This window comes from Astatotilapia calliptera, chromosome 11 (assembly GCF_964374335.1).
Source record: "Astatotilapia calliptera chromosome 11, fAstCal68.1, whole genome shotgun sequence".
In the NCBI taxonomy this organism is placed as follows: Eukaryota; Metazoa; Chordata; class Actinopteri; order Cichliformes; family Cichlidae; genus Astatotilapia; species Astatotilapia calliptera.
Genome location: NC_137432.1, coordinates 20,533,191 through 20,549,732, shown reverse-complemented (window position 1 = coordinate 20,549,732; position 16,542 = coordinate 20,533,191). Strand labels below are relative to the sequence as shown.

Below are 16,542 nucleotides of genomic sequence, written 5' to 3'. Positions count from 1 at the left end.
GCAGTTATTTACATCTACGCTCATGTTATTCTAAAATGTCTCTCTGAAATCTTTTTTTTTGCAAACAGCAACAACATTAGGATTGGAAAGAACAGCTGTTCAAAAAACAGTTTAAAAACTGTTGAACAAGAAATATAAAACTACTTTTTAAAGAAACTTCAAGCTGGAAACATAATTTACTTATTTTACTCATTTTAATTTACATAATACTGCACTTCACATAAAGCAGGCCGTCCATCATCTGCAAACCTTTTAAGGTCTTTTCTTGAAAATATATATGTTTTCATCACGTTATCTACACCTGGATCTTTAGCTACGAAGCGCACACTCCTTATTAGACAGCTATACTAATGAAGCAGAGTGTCCTGTAAAGGGGAACTGGTTATTTAAATGTTATTTTTAAGGTGGATGTCTTGAAGCAGAAGTACAGTGGGGCAAAAAAGTATTTAGTCAGCCACCGATTGTGCAAGTTCCCCCACTTAAAATGATGACAGAGGTCAGTAATTTGCACCAGAGGTACACTTCAACTGTGAGAGACAGAATGTGAAAAAAAAATCCATGAATTCACATGGTAGGATTTGTAAAGAATTTATTCGTAAATTAGGGTGGAAAATAAGTATTTGGTCACCTCAAACAAGGAAAATCTCTGGCTCTCACAGACCTGTAACGTCTTCTGTAAGAAGCTTTTCTGTCCCCCACTCGTTACCTGTATGAATGGCACCTGTTTGAACTCATCATCTGTATAAAAGACACCTGTCCACAGCCTCAAACAGTCAGATTCCAAACTCCGCCATGGCCAAGACCAAAGAGCTTTCGAAGGACACCAGGAAAAGTATTGTAGACCTGCACCAGACTGGGAAGAGTGAATCTACAATAGGCAAGCAGCTTGGTGTGAAAAAATCAACTGTGGGAGCAATCATCAGAAAATGGAAGACATACAAGACCACTGATAATCTCCCTCGATCTGGGGCTCCACGCAAGATCTCATCCCGTGGGGTCAAAATGATCATGAGAACGGTGAGCAAAGATCCCAGAACCACACGGGGGGACCTGGTGAATGACCTGCAGAGAGCTGGGACCAAAGTAACAAAGGTCACCATCAGTAACACACTACAACGGCAGGGAATCAAATCCCGCAGTGCCAGACGTGTCCCGCTGCTGAAGCCAGTGCATGTCCAGGCCCGTCTGAAGTTTGCCAGAGAGCACATGGATGATACAGCAGAGGATTGGGAGAATGTCATGTGGTCAGATGAAACCAAAGTAGAACTTTTTGGTATAAACTCAACTCGTCGTGTTTGGAGGAAGAAGATTACTGAGTTGCATCCCAAGAACACCATACCTACTGTGAAGCATGGGGGTGGAAACATCATGCTATGGGGCTGTTTTTCTGCCAAGGGGACAGGACGACTGATCCGTGTTAAGGACAGAATGAATGGGGCCATGTATCGTGAGATTTTGAGCCAAAACCTCCTTCCATCAGTGAGAACTTTGAAGATGAAACGAGGCTGGGTCTTCCAACATGACAATGATCCAAAACACACCGCCCGGGTAACAAAGGAGTGGCTCCGTAAGAAGCATTTGAAAGTCCTGGAGTGGCCTAGCCAGTCTCCAGACCTCAACCCCATAGAAAATCTGTGGCGGGAGTTGAAAGTCCGTGTTGCTCGGCGACAGCCCCAAAACATCACTGCTCTCGAGAAGATCTGCATGGAGGAATGGGCCAAAATACCAGCTACTGTGTGTGCAAACCTGGTAAAGACCTATAGTAAACGTTTGACCTCTGTTATTGCCAACAAAGGTTATGTTACAAAGTATTGAGTTGTATTTTTGTTATTGACCAAATACTTATTTTCCACCCTGATTTACGAATAAATTCTTTACAAATCCTACCATGTGGATTCATGGATTTTTTTTTTCACATTCTGTCTCTCACAGTTGAAGTGTACCTCTGGTGCAAATTACTGACCTCTGTCATCATTTTAGGTGGGGGAACTTGCACAATCGGTGGCTGACTAAATACTTTTTTGCCCCACTGTAGTTGCTTCTATAGTTTCACTCACTACTTTTTGCTCTTTTGTTTTTACCAGAGCAAGACCTCTCATATAGCAGTAGGCCTGTCTACATTGGTCTGACTCAGAGCTGAGGGGTTTTAGCTCAGTAAGTAACCGATGTCACAGGGGTGGACATCTGTAATGTTCCCTTCACAACCTCATTAACAACTGTGAGGATGTAGCCGTGGCCTGAATACTAATATGTGTGAAAAAAAAAATTTCTTTTGTGTTGTGTGCTGCGTGGGAGTTTGTCCTGATGGGTTTAGTGGGTTTAGTGGGCTGTCCTTCTGATGGGTGGTTTGGCTCTTTTTCATGTTTCTCTACCTTTTTTGGCATGAGGGTGAAGCGAGTATCATAATAAAAACACGTGTTGTTGAGATTGTGCATGCTTGAACACATGCATGTTATGTTTTAAGAGTGATTTTTTTTTTGTATAGTATCTGTGTGAGTTTTGCGTTTTTAAGAATCTTGCTGTTTTTTAGCTCAAAAAGTGGAAGAAATTTTATTTTTTTTAAAAACAAGGCATTTATAAAATAGCCAGTGCAGCTGGCAGTATTAACGTGTAGACGTAATATATTTTTATAAAAAAAAAAAAGACACCATAGGCTCTTTAAATTCTAAGATAATCTTGTCCTTAGTGGCTCTAAAGGTTATTTAAATGACACGCTATCGATGTTTATGTAACACCAAACTAAGCAAAATGCAGAAGCAGCGTGTGAAGAATTATCTCAGACGCTACACATGTCACTTCACATGTTAAGTGTGTGACAGTATAATTAGAAAGAGGGTGAAACTGGAGATGTTTGGCAGTTATGAACAGCACCATGTTTGGTAAAAAGCAAACACAGCATATCACCACAAACACCTCAAAACACCTCAAAACTGTCAAGCGCGGAGGAGGAGGAGTGATGATTTGGGGCCTGTTTTTCAAACACAGAACCTGGGCACCTTGCAATCACAGAGTTGACCGTGAACTTTTCTTTATACAAAAGTATTCTAGCATCAAATGCGAGGCCACCTCTCCAACAGCTAAAGCTTGGCCCAAATTACAGAGTACAGCAGAATCATGGTTCTGCCGTCCAGTCAACGTCCAGTTCTTGAAGTTAAGAGCGCAGCAGATAAGCAAATACAAACCTCAGTAACGTGAAGCACTGTAGTAATAAAGACCAAAGTTTCTTCACAGTTGTGTGAGAAAATGATAAGGTCACACAGAAAACCATAACTTCCAGTTACTGTTGCTAAAAGTGGTTATACAGCCTCCTGAATTGTGCACCGTACTTCGTTTTTTACACGCTGCTTCTGCATTTTGACTGCATAGATAATAACACAGTTTATTTATTTATATCTTTTAAAAGCTGGTAAGAACTGGGTGTCCTGATAGGTAAAAGCTTTTTATGATCCCTCTACCTTTAAGCATATTAAAGGTATGCGTTGTGACAAATAAATAAATCACTCATGTACTTTCTGTCCAACTTTAATACATTTAATAAACATTACAGGTTAAAAAAAAAAAATTGAATGTTTTTGCTTTAAGTGCCACACAAATAAAACATTTAGTAAAGAAAAAGCTGGCATCTTTATTTCAACTGCTGAAGGTTGTGTTGTTTTGGTCGTTTTTTTAGACAGTGCACAGTTTTGCGCACCTTCCTGATGTTGTGTGAAACCCTGATGCCTTAAAATCACTCAGCATTTTACAGTTGACAGGTGTTCATCTAGCATGCGATGTGGTTTTGCTTTATTAAAAGGTGTATTGGGAGTGTTTTCTTAACTGACATGCTTAATGCTGCATGTTTACTCAACTTAAACCTTTCTGATTGCATCATATTAAAAAAAGTATTTTTTACACGTCTTTTAACATTTTTCGTTTTGCATTTCTTTGCAGCTTTGAGGTCTGCAGGAGGCAGCAGCTTGTACGTCACGGCGAGGAGACGGGAAAAATAAGCGGATTAAAGCTTCACAGCACTACAACTTTAATGACTAAAATGCAACTTATTACATGACATTTCGTTACAATACTGTAAATGTATAACTGACACATAATATACGCTGTCGTGATGGTACGTCAGAGGTCTGTACATTTTTTTTTGTAAGCTAGCCATGTGTTTATACTGTAGATGTATTTTACAAAACAAAACATAGCTGACCAATCCCGACAATGTTGTACTGTCGCACTTCTCTTGCAGTCAGTCCTTGTACAGAAGATTAAAATGTTTTAAACACGTGGTTGTATTTGTTGTTACACTGGGGGAAGCTGTTCTTTTACATACAAAAGTCTTCAAAGTTGAGCAAAACGCTGTGCGTGAAAACATCTCAAAAGTGTGAGTGCACGCAAAAACATGCAACCGATATTTCCACTGATAAAAAAGTATGAGTGTAAAAACCACACACAGAGGGACCCTTGCAAATATACAGAAGTGAACTAAGAGACTCAGCACTACCGTTAAACAAAGAGATGCAGGGGCTGAGTAGAAAAAAGGTGGTTTTTCCTGCACATGAGAGAAGCTGACACTCGTTTACCACAAGTCCTGTGTTCTCAGTCCGAGTCAGTCTTTACACACAGACCACAGCCCAGGCTGTGCAGCGGGGGTTTGTACTCCAGTATAGACAATTGAGACAAAACTGAAAGCCACACTCAGACTATAGAAAACACTAAAGGTTTGCATCACTTAACTTCTTTTAAGCATAAATATATTGTTCCCTATTCCTCTTCATTCAAACACTTTATTTACAGAATAGTATTATTTATCCTCACTTTCTTCTCAGTAAATTTCATCAGTTTGATTATTTGTTTTTTGCACGTTTCTCTTTGGAGAACCAGAAGCAGAGGACTGCAGAGAGGGAAACTTCAAGCCCCAGTACACAAAGCTCCAGTATCTCCATCTGCTAGAAACAAATAAAAACATTACATTTCTTTTACAAAATTATAAAGGAACAGTTTTGTTTTGTCATATTTATAACGTGTCTTACCCTCAGATGATCTTCATTTTGTGGATCCCACTTGGCCAGGTCGACGCTTATCAGAAGAACTGCAAGAAAGGCCACAATAATGCAGCCGCCGTTTACTGTGAGGCACACCTGTAAAAAAACAACAACAAAAACACAGTATTCTTTAAACTAATGATCACATTCACCATCTGTAGCTGTATTATCTGTCAGACTTGTGCTGGGTTTTACTCACACTAAGCAATGCTGGGTATTTGAACAACAGGTTGGAAACAATTCCGGCGATTATGAACTGCAAAGGAGGAAAATAGAGTTTAGAAAGTACCAGAAATTAGTCTTCTCTACTTAGTACGTAATTTTCTGTTTGAGCAGAGACGTACCAGCGAGCCGCTCAGTTGGGAAACTCTGAACAGAGAGAAAAGCGACTCATGGATCTCCTGGGTTGCTGCAAAAACTATTCCCACTCCGATGCTGAGGAGGCCACTCACCATCTGCAAAGACTGAAGGAGCAACAGAGACATAAAATTATTAATATTTACATGGCATTAAGATCAACAGTCTTTTTTTAAGATTTATTTTCGGCCTTTCTAAGAAGGAATGAAATGCGTGAAAGTGCCTGGGGTTTAATTGAATTGAGGCCCTTGCAGAAGCATTTAGGTCAACTGTATTTCGCATTAGGAAGCATTCTGTAGTGAGTTCTCAAGCATGGATCACATCATAGACGAAGTCTGAATTCTTGATTTCTTCATTGTCACCTTTAAAGGCTTCTTATTGACACAGACTTGTGGCCGTGGCCTGGAGGTAGTGGAGGAAAGTGATTAAGCCAACAAGCTGTGGTAACACATTTCTGTTTATCAGATGGACTGCATGTGAAAAGACAGAGATATTGTAGAACCTGGACTTATTTTTATTCATGCATTTAGCGAGTTCATGGTTTTATTGGTCGGCCTATTTGAGATTACACTGTGCTGTGTGGGGCTTGTGAGCCTAACATAAGAGGGATGCATTCACCTGTTATATAAAGCTCAGAAAGATAAGGATCGCTTCATGACAAATGCAGTTATTTGAAAAAGATTTTTCACAGTCGGCTAATTTTTCACAGCAGTTTCTTTTTCACACCCCATGATTCAACAGCTTCTAGAGCCACTTTTAGCAGCAATAACTTCAAGTTCCTGTATGTATGTATAGTTTATCAGTCTCTCACACTGGTGGGGAAGAATTGTGCCTCACTCTTCTTTTACAAAAGCTTTAGGTTCATTGAGGTTTGTGGGCATTCATTTATATACAGCTCTTGCCACAGCCAGGGCATTTCAATTAGAGTTGTGGTCTGGATTTTCATTGGGCTATTGCACCATCTTGATTATCTTCTTTTTGGGGTTGTTTTTTCAGCTTTTCTACTGGCCTGTTGTATGAGCTGCTTTTCAGCAAAACTGTTGCTGTTGGACAGATGACCTCATGTTTGTCTCTAAAATAATTTGATATATAAAGGAGTTTACAGTCACCTCAATAAAGTCCCCAGGTCCTGTAGCTGCAAAAATAAGCACAAATCATCACACCTCCACCCTCTATGTTTGACAGTTCGTATGGGGTGTTTCTGTTAACTCATTCACTGCCATTGACGTCTATAGACGTCAATTACGTTTTTCAATGGGAGGGGCTAGAATACAACCTCGGGCAGCTTGTCAGTGAATTTTATTTTTTCATATATTTGTAAATAAATTGTTTTGATAAAACATAACCTTTCTCAGTGTTATTTCTGTTTTATAGAAGTGAAAAACTATTTTATATGTTAGAGGTGTCACAAAGCAAGAAATATTAGTGTCAAAGGCACTTTTCTGCTTGAAATGTATTTTTCACAAAAAGCTCGTTTTCTCCCTTTTTTTGGTCAAAACAGGCATTTTTGGTGGAACCCACCTCTCTTCTACAGCTGATTATGAAGGAATGGAAAATGGTAGAAACAAGCTTTTTTTTTGGATGAAAGAAGAGAGTCTGTTCTTCATTTTGGTAGGTTCAGCGTTTATATGATCATAACACACAGTTTTCTGTGGCTCTTCAAAAATGAGTAAAAATGCTCAAAAACCCTGGCAGTGGGGAGTTACCTGATTTGAAAATGGCTGCGTTTTTGTTTTTTTTTGGGGGGGGGGGTTGCCAAACATGCTGCTGTGCATTTTGTCAAACATCTCTGCTTTGGTCTCACATGCCCAAAAGATTCCAGAAGTCTTGTAGCTTGCTTCAGATCCAATTTTGCAAACCTAAACTGTGCAGCCGTGTTCTTTCTAGGGAGAAGATTCTTTCTTTTGGCACGTTTTCCAAACAAGTTATTCAATTTAGGCTTTTTTAAAACTGTACGGTCATAAACATTTAACATTTAACACGCTAACTGAGGCCTGTAGAGCCTGAGATGTGGCTCTTGGGTTTTTTGCAATTTCTCTGAGCGTTGCACAGTTTGACCTAGGAGTGAATTTGCTGAGACCTCCAGTCCGGGGAGGATTACATGCACCGGACTGCTCCACACCAACAAACTGACAAAACGTCAGCTTTTATTCAGGTCCCATGAAAAGTTTCATTTTCACATGATCATATACGAAAAGAAACATCATTATCCCATGCACGCCTGGGTGCAACAATATTACTTTACAAATGAAAACTATTGTGCTCACATGATAAGTGCCCTGGACAGAAAACGGCATTGTGCTGTGGACAGCTATGAAAAACATTTACAAAACATTGTTTATGGTCTTCTGAAAAGCTCGCTAACAGCGGTTTGATGATTTTAGCCACTGTTATATTCGACACATACAAGTGTTTGGGTGTATGGGTAAATGATAAGCTTTTTATAATGTGCACATTGCTAATCTTTCCAGGAAGCTCAGAGCGAAGGTTTTTATTTGATGAATCAAAATTACTTTACAGTTTCTTCTAAGAAAAAATGGGTGCAAGCAACTTTTCTTTCTATGATTTATTATAGTATAGATGTACTATTTATTATAGTATAGATTTATAGATAGTATAGATATAGTATAGTATAGATGTACTGTACTGCTCGCCACCTCCTCAGGTATACAGATTCTTGTTTCAGCGTACCACACTTCTCTACAATTTATTGCAAAGTCTCCGAATCGCATTCTCTATGGTAGGTAACGATACTGGGTAAACTCCCAGTTTGTACTTTGTACCCATCTCTGTCCAAGTACCAATAGTTACCAGCTATGTGCCACTAACATTTGCTATTAGATGTGCCGAGGGTTTTGACAGACCTGGTGAAAGCTGTGTTTTCGTACTACGTACTGTGGCATGGACTAGTTTGCAGAAAGGGTTAAACTTTGACGCGTATATCTATTGTTGAATTATAGGAAACAGTTAATGAGATGTGGATGAACTTTTTTTAATGTGGTTGTGGTGGATATTAGTATATTGTTTGTTATACTGTAGATTTTGTATTTTATGATGCGTATGTTGTATTTTATACAATAAAATAAAAACATTTTGTATGATCCCATCTCTCTTGTAAATTGGATGGATTGACAGTATCTCGGTGGCTGGTAAAATACAGGTAACTTAATAAATCCTAGACACATTCACACAGCAACAGGACAGATCAATCTCAGATCCTCTTACAATAACCCTTTTTTATTCATGAATTCCTAAAGAGAACATTCTTAATTAATTTTAATGTGGAAAACTGTTCTTATGCATGATAATCAGTTACTGTAGGTCATTACTCTAAAGAGCTAATAAACATGCCTACATAAGCAAATGAAGGCAAAGAAGTTGATTATGAGCAATTGTTCGATGGTATTAATATTAAATAAATAAGTTTGTGAACTTTATTATCTATCCTTTAGTTTTAAAAGCAATTGTGCACACTTTTTACCAATTAGCACATTATAAAGGGTTATATGAAACAGTTTTTATACATGAAGCAACAAAAACACCGAGCATTTCCTGTTGCTACTGCCCACATCTGCTCAGAGTGCTCTTGTTATTTTGGGTAGGTCTACACATCATATGTGCTTTGCATGAACATTCATAAATGTTTTTAAACATGAAATTAAAAAGTAAGAAATAAAAATTCCCCTGTGGATGTCTATGCAACGTTTGAAAAAAGGATTCATACATTTAGGTGTGAGAAAATAAAACAGCTTTGGTCCTTGCTTTTTTTTCTCGATGTGCAACATACAAAGTGTGAAGCATATTCTTAAATAGCAGACAAAACAAAACAAATCCAATGTGAGAGGTTATGCAGGTCATTAAATTTTGGGCATTTATGAGAGCTTATAGGGTTTAATAACTGCTCATATCTTTGTTGACAAAGTAGTTTGTATTATTGTATTTTCTCCTTTTGCTGGTATTAGCAACCATCAGCGTGCAATCGCTCTGTGGCACATCACTCAAATTCACACTTCACAAAGACTGTTGTTTGAGTCCTCTTACCCCCAACACAGCTGGATGTTTCTGCATCAGATCGTGCAGTGGCCCTTTCTTGTCTGGTATCATTTCAGAGGCCTGATAATAACGCACTACTGGCTGCTCCCTCTGTCCACCTCTGTGGCAATCGTCCTCATCATGGATGTCCATATCAACATCAGCGCAGGCCATGGTGCTTCAGGTCTGGAGAGATAATTGTTTTCATTATCATCCATCCATCCATTTGCTCCCGCTTATCCTTTTCAGGGTCGCGGGGCATAATTAAATCATTGTTAGCTAATTGTTAACTTGTGTATGTTGTGTGGTGCTTTTTTTATATGGCGCAACTACTGCAAAGGCCTTGAGAACAGCTACATGGTATTTTTTTAAATATAATACTGTAATGTAACCGTGCATGTAAAAGATCCAGCAATCCCTTTTGTCCTCTGCAGAGGGCATAACTATGAGAATACACTTTATGCACTCTGTATGAGCCCTACTGTGTGGTCAAGAAGACATCCTGGTCTTTCTATTGATAACACATTTGTGGGGCCTGGCTAACAAGAGCACATGGACTTTCTTTTCAAAATAACAGGAATGGCAGCTTCCACGTTTTATAGTATAGTATAGTATAGTATTCTTTGATAAAGGGCTTACAATTTCTAGAGAAGGAAAAGCCTTGTTTCACACAGACACACCAGCTTTTGATTTATATAATTCATACTAGAAGTGCATTAAGCTTTACCTCTCCTGTCTTCATCAATTCAGTTTCAACCAGAGAATTATTTTTAACATGAAAAATGAAAACAGAACAACATTGCTCATAACCACAGCTGGCGCTGATTATATCAGACGGAAAATAGGTAACTAGGTTTTAGAAAATAAAATGTCAGCACATACCAGACCAGAGGGAGGTGCTCATCTCCAAAGGCAACATTAAAACCGAAAATACTCTTCAACATATCTGTGTTCACGCATGACTCAAATTTAGTGATTCCTAGTAGTATATATAGGTCAAGACAGATTAGGCTTCCATCAAAGTGACAGAAAATAATTAGGTCCTGAGGTCCTGACCACAACGCTGAGACCACCGAAGGATGAGTCCCTTCACAGGTCGGTGTCCTGTACGGCCGCTGAGAAACACAATCCCACAACTTCCGAGTCCTAACTTACACAATGCTTCCTATCCATAATAGAGTGTCATCATTTTGCTCCTGTTCAGGGCCCTCAAAACCCTTCAATCTGGCCTCCTCCACCTCATCTCCTGACAGCACTGAGTCCGACTCCCCTTCTACAGGTCCTAGTAAGATCCTTTCTCGCTCAGTCCTCTGTAATGCCATCCGTGATCATTGTTAAACCCAGGTTTAGGGGAGTATTTACATGCACAGAATGGAAAAAACGTTTGACTATGAGGAGTTCTTTGTTATAATAACAGTATTCCAGGATTTAACAGTTTTAATATTAATGAAATAGAAAGAAATGCACAGAAAAATGGAAGAATATCATTACATCACATCAGCCTGCGAGCAAACAAGACCTGATGTCCACTACAAGGGACGGATGATAACACATATGAAAGAAATGTTGCCGTAATGTTTACTTCAACCACAATACTTAAATTATCTGAAAAAAATCTTTCAGCAGGATTTTAAAAAGTAAGAACGAAGGTTTCCTTGAACTTTTTCTAACACCGTGAGGTGATTATTTATAGTTATTGTGCTGCATTCAGGAGACAGTTGCATATACTATTGCTACTTCTTTGCCATATATGGTGGATACAACACACGATACTGTTTTACTGAATTTGTTTCAAGAGACAGCAAGAAAATTCAAAAGTGAAAGATATTATGTGTTAGATTTATAGCCGTTTAAAGAGTCACACATTTACAGGCCAAAAAACGACAAAAAATAATGTTAGTTATCATCAAACCGAGTGAGAGTAAAAACGACAAAAAGTGGATTGTGACAGCAGCTGTAATCCACATAGGCTTTAATGATTTTTAAAATTATTTTTTTCTAACATGAAAAATCAAATCTACAAATATATACAGATGGATGTGCACAAATGCAAATATATATTTTAGCAACGATTTTTTTCAGTGTAGTAGAGAAGATCGAGAGTCTTACCCCGTTGGGCTTGAGCAGTCTCTAATTCACAGTCTGCATCTGTCTCGCTCATGAGTCTTTCTCTTTAGGCATGAATTCAACTTCCCTGCAGCTCACAGATGAGGTCATCGTGCCCTTCAACTTCCTCCCTCTGAAAAAAAAAAATCTGCCATAATAATTTCCTCAAGTTTCCGTGCCTCACTAACATATGTTCTATCAAGTGTTTTATTCTTATTCCTAAACATGATTTGTGAAGGATTTTTTAAAAACAATGTTCATTGAAATATTAGATTTTACGTTAGGTCAGCTTTAAATCTTGGCCGAAGTTTGCATGCAAGCCTTTTGTGGGTGTGAAAGAAGGGGGATGGGAGGTGTGCATGTGTGTTTGTGGCGTGGGGGGGGGGGGGGGGGGGGGGGATTTCAGAAACAAAGACAACTGATGCGTCAGGTCATTTCCTTGTCAAACTCAAAGAAGAGCCAAAGAAGAGAAATTCAAGTCTGAATCAACTTCAGAGGAGAAGAAGAAAAAAGGTATTGCGTGTTTTGCAGAGATCACCTCAGCAACTGCTACAAGGTGCTTAAAAGAGTTTTCATCTCGTTCACAGGAGAATGAGGAAGACATTCGTATGTGATGAATCAATGATCATCACCATTCCAATTGGAAGTCTCAGGGATCTCCGAGATGGTCAGCTGATGCCAGAGAAATTCCACTGTGTCTTCAGAGACTCCTACAAGCTCTTTGTTATTAAGGGGAAACCTACACCTATGGGAGTAAGTTTAAACTTCCTTCTAAGCGGATGGAAAGGCAGGCGGCCGTGCATTAAATAAGTGTAAAGAAATAATTTGCATTTTATCCAAATAATTCCCTGCTTGTTTATACATTATGCACACTATTTTCTGCTTATTAGTATGATTTCTCTTTTTTATCAGGCAGCTCAAGCCATCGCTGGTGTGTTTCTTTTCACACTTGGACTGGTTCAAAAAAACAGTCCAAGCGTGCTCCTCTACACTCTACCGAGTATTCTGGTAAAAACAAACAAAAATGCTTTGTTTTGGGGGGATTTAAGCAAATTGCTAAAACTTTTTGTTATTTGGAAAGAATTTTTTTCATGCTTTCAACAATTTATGTGTATTACTATTGCAGTTTGTGGTCTGTGGTATGCTGTCCTTTGCTGCAGGAAAATTTCCAAACATGCATGTGGTGAGTAATTTGATTTAAAATTAAGGTTTTGTTTTCATGTGAAATTACTTTTCATAGAAAAAAAAATTTCTGCTGATTACATACAATTTGGCATAAAAATTATGACATAACAGTGACTATTGCCTTGATCAGGGGAAAAAATATATTATTATGCATGTATTAATTATCATTACTTCATTATGTCAGGAAACAGTTTTTATGGTTTTACACAGATGCGTTGAGTTATAGATATGTAACATTCACTTGAACCTGAACGGAGAGCTTCTTTAAAAACTTCTTCTTTCGAACTCAGACTGTTGTCCTAAATGGGGAACACGCTAAACCCACATTGGTAGCACTGGTGCGGTTGATGCTTCTAATGAAATGTGTTTTTTAATCTTTCAGACAAAGTTGTCGTTCTCTCTGAACATTATCAGCTTCTTCTGGTCAGTTGCAGCATTTTCTCTCGCCTTGGTCTTCTTTCCTTATCATCCTACCGATGCCAAGGTAAGCTGCGGCTTACAGTCACTCTCGTTTTGTTTGGTTTGCTTTTTCTTTTTAATTCCAAGTTAAGTTGAACTACTTCGACCTGCTTTTGATTTGCTTTACAGGTGGCTCAAGGAATCAGCGTGCTGATAATGACCCTGCTGGTTGTTGAAAATTTGATTGCCATATTCTTGATCTACTGGTTGAGCAAAGCTGTGTGCAGAGAACATTTCAACACTTTGGTATGTCTTTTTTTTTTTTACATACTCCAAGATAGTTGTAGCAAAAACAAGATATTTTATAAATAATAATAATAATAATAATAATCTTCATCATTTTTCTCTGCAGCCCACCGTACTGCTGAAACAGGGAGACTGAATTTTAGTGACAGATGGAAACCCGCGAACGACCTACATTTAACTTTCCTGTCAGTGTCATATGCTCCTCAGCATGCAACAAACAACGACTGTGAAAGCCTGTATTTGTCATGCACTGCTGCTCAAGTATAACTTGTATGTATTATTTTTCTTTTTGAATAGTCACAAGTTGCAACCCCTGTTTACTTCTGGATCATATGAAAGCAGCGGCCACATCTGTATTCAGTAAAAAAAGAAAAAAGTGTGTTTGTAAGCTGTCTTTGATTTTTGCAAAAAGGTAAACGTACAGTAGTTGTTTTTTTAATGAGATGCAAACCATAATTCTGAACATTAATAATTTTTTAACAAGAATATTCGTGGAGAAACATAATACAGGTGTGAGCTCGGTGCCGCTGGACTCCAGTGCTTGTCATCAACTCCTAGTTTGATTTTACGTCTCTGACTTTTACGATAACACAGAGATTTTTGCTCCCCGGATCCTTGAGCAGACGAGCTGACAGAATTCCTCAAACTTTCCTGAAATTTAAACTTTCAAAAAATCTCAGTATTTGTATTTTTAGCCATTTGTAAACACTGATTTAACTGCTTGCTGTTTAATGCATTTTAGCATTATATGTTTTTTATGGTGTTTGTGAATCAGCACATAGTTATACTTTTAAATAAACAGTTCTCTGTGTGTTTTGCTCTGTATCCTGTGTAAATGTATTACTACCCCGATACAACATGCACAAAAGAATCCGAGAAGCAAGGGTTATTTTATGTTTGCTACAAAGTAGAAAATAAGTGAAGCATGCAATGCAGTCTGTAAGATGTAATAGTTTTAATGGGAACAAATAATTTATATGTGTAAATATAATTATAATAACTGATTATTGATAGCAATTTAAAGATATATAGTGTATAAAGAAACATAAAGTAAGAACAAGGTATTTGGATATATTGTGTGTAAAGAACTTTTTATTGTTCTGCGCGATCCTAAAATCTTGTAAAAAATCAGCTGCCTTTGCAGCTGTTTTCTGCTGTTTATGAAAAATGACACAGACACTCGTCAGTAAAATAAAGCAACTGAGCAGATTTATTTACTTTTAAGGTGTTTGTACTTTCATCACGTATTCAGTAACTGTTGATCTTTAGGGCCGCAGATGGAGGGGCGCTTTTTGTTATTTTGTGCAGATAGTGTGAACGTTTCGAGAGGAAGTCTTTCTTTTTTTTCGCTTTCTTTTCACTGTAAAGCACTTTGGTTTTAAATGTGCTTTATAAATAAATTTTTGTGTGTTACTTGATTTTGTGTCAATATCTGCTTTGGACTTGCGCGTATTTAAGAAGGAAATAATGTGTTTTATTTTCCGCCCCACTTTCTCAGATCACAGGTAATTATTACTTTAAAAACCTAAAATGATGAAACAAAGGTCACCGAATATGACAAATAGCTTGTTTTAGAACTGATTTTAGGATTTAGTGACTTCTAAGATCTGGTATATATGTAACATAACACAGCTATATAATGGCGTGCTTGTAGGTGAGGTCCTTGGGCAGAGGACACTTATCTGATCCTGAAATGAGGTCAGCACTGTTGGCGACCTCTTTAAATGTTTTCTTAAGATGCACATCAATCAGAACATTTCCTGGTTTCACTTGATTTCACTTGATCTTTGCTACTGTTGTGTATTTTCACTTTTATTTTAAATTGCTTTTATTGCACGGGCCCCTTTTTCTTCAACAAACTTGCTTTGCTGCTTGTGTACTGAGATAATAATCAGTCACTGTATTGCTTTACAGTAAGTTTAGACGCAATAGTATTTTCCCATGTATTGAACTTTGCAATGTAAGTTTAGAAAAGTGTGTTTTAAACACAGAGTGCATTCATACAGCACTTTTATGTATGCCTAAGTGCTTTGACTAACGTTTACATTTTGATGGAGGCATCTGGGGGAACTCAGTGTTCAGCATTGCCCAGGGATACTTTGACACATGGTGATCTACTGATGTTCTGATTGGTAGATGACCGCTCTACCACCTTAATCACAGCCGCCCATGGAATAATAATAGCTTATTTTACTGTTAGTAAATTTATGTTTGTGAGATCGGATGTGATCTATGGTTTGGATCCAGACAAAAAAAATGAGGCCCTCCCTGTCTGTCAGCTTTGGTAGTGTTACATTTACACTATTTAATAATAATATATAAAAATAATACAAAGAAACTGACTAACAAGACAAGCCTATAGAGAGTTTATAGAACTTCTCGTGGCAAAGCTAATGTGTTTGACACAACAATGCATGCAACACCGTGATTCAATCTTATAAAGCTGCTGGACAGGAAAGGCTGGAAAACAAAAGAACAACAACAAAAAACAGTCACGAAGCCAAGTTGGAGTTGGCAGAGCTGAAGATGCTTAGGGAGTGACCAGAATGGGCAGGATTTAAAATGAGTACGTCAGAGCTGAGGTTGAGCACTTTGGAGAAAAATTAGAGAGCCAAGGCTGAGATAGTTTGGACATGTGCAGAGCCGGGATATTAGCTATACTGGGCAAAGTATGCTGAAACATGGAGCTTCCAGGCAGGAGAAAAATGGGATAAAGACCACAGAGAAGATTCATCGATGTACTGAAGGAGGTCATGCTGTGACGTGACAGACGAAGAAGATTGGGATGGCAGTAGATGATGACCCTTAAAGGTAGCAGTCGAAGGAAAGAGATTGTTATACGATTAATTTAGCGGCTGCAGTATATAAAATTTATATAATCATGTCTAGACTGCTCATCTTCCATAAAGTAAATAAAAACATATCCTGATATCTAATGATTTACTTTCATACTTTAAGCACTTTTTGCACATTTCATTTAAATATTTTTACTTAGGTAAAATATGAAAAGTATTTGTTTTAAGTGCGAGTACTTCTTTTACCTCAGATGAAAGGCTGTATAAAGCAGCGGTCCCCAAGCCCCGTGAGTCGTTTGGTACCGGGCCACGAGAGTTGAGGCTCAGGTGTGAAA

The 16,542-nt window shown here is 38.1% G+C and overlaps 3 protein-coding genes across 7 annotated transcripts in view; 2 read left to right on the top strand and 1 right to left on the bottom strand.

Annotated features, from left to right (window-relative positions):
- Positions 1 to 4,267, top strand: part of plekhg4b (pleckstrin homology domain containing, family G (with RhoGef domain) member 4B) — a 39,770-nt gene extending 35,503 nt beyond the window's left edge. For 3 of the 4 annotated variants that reach the window (XM_080307969.1, XM_080307970.1, XM_026184850.2), the window contains exons 23-24: positions 2,085 to 2,154; positions 3,931 to 4,267. In XM_080307969.1, coding sequence (XP_080164095.1) covers positions 2,085 to 2,129 — 45 coding nt within the window. In that variant the 3' untranslated portion in view covers positions 2,130 to 2,154; positions 3,931 to 4,267. The remainder of the gene's footprint in view (positions 1 to 2,084; positions 2,155 to 3,930) is intronic. The other variant, XM_080307968.1, reaches the window with a different exon arrangement.
- On the bottom strand, positions 3,995 to 11,734 carry LOC145431812 (uncharacterized). Of its 2 annotated transcripts, none has more exons than XM_080307971.1 (6): positions 11,526 to 11,734; positions 9,426 to 9,602; positions 5,372 to 5,491; positions 5,227 to 5,283; positions 5,016 to 5,123; positions 3,995 to 4,931 (listed from the first exon to the last, which is right to left on the bottom strand). In XM_080307971.1, the coding sequence occupies exons 2-6, from the start codon at positions 9,588 to 9,590 to the stop codon at positions 4,830 to 4,832; spliced, it is 552 nt and encodes a 183-aa protein (XP_080164097.1). In that variant the 5' UTR covers positions 9,591 to 9,602; positions 11,526 to 11,734; the 3' UTR covers positions 3,995 to 4,829. The 2 variants fall into 2 exon arrangements, with proteins under 2 accessions (XP_080164097.1, XP_080164098.1); XM_080307972.1 differs by having other exon boundaries at positions 3,995 to 4,928; positions 11,526 to 11,718.
- Positions 11,735 to 11,903: 169 nt separating this feature from the next.
- LOC145431811 (uncharacterized) lies at positions 11,904 to 14,237 on the top strand. Its single transcript, XM_080307967.1, has 7 exons — positions 11,904 to 12,035; positions 12,110 to 12,275; positions 12,435 to 12,530; positions 12,649 to 12,705; positions 13,090 to 13,191; positions 13,296 to 13,412; positions 13,519 to 14,237. The coding sequence occupies exons 2-7, from the start codon at positions 12,114 to 12,116 to the stop codon at positions 13,546 to 13,548; spliced, it is 564 nt and encodes a 187-aa protein (XP_080164093.1). The 5' UTR covers positions 11,904 to 12,035; positions 12,110 to 12,113; the 3' UTR covers positions 13,549 to 14,237.
- Positions 14,238 to 16,542: the final 2,305 nt, after the last annotated feature.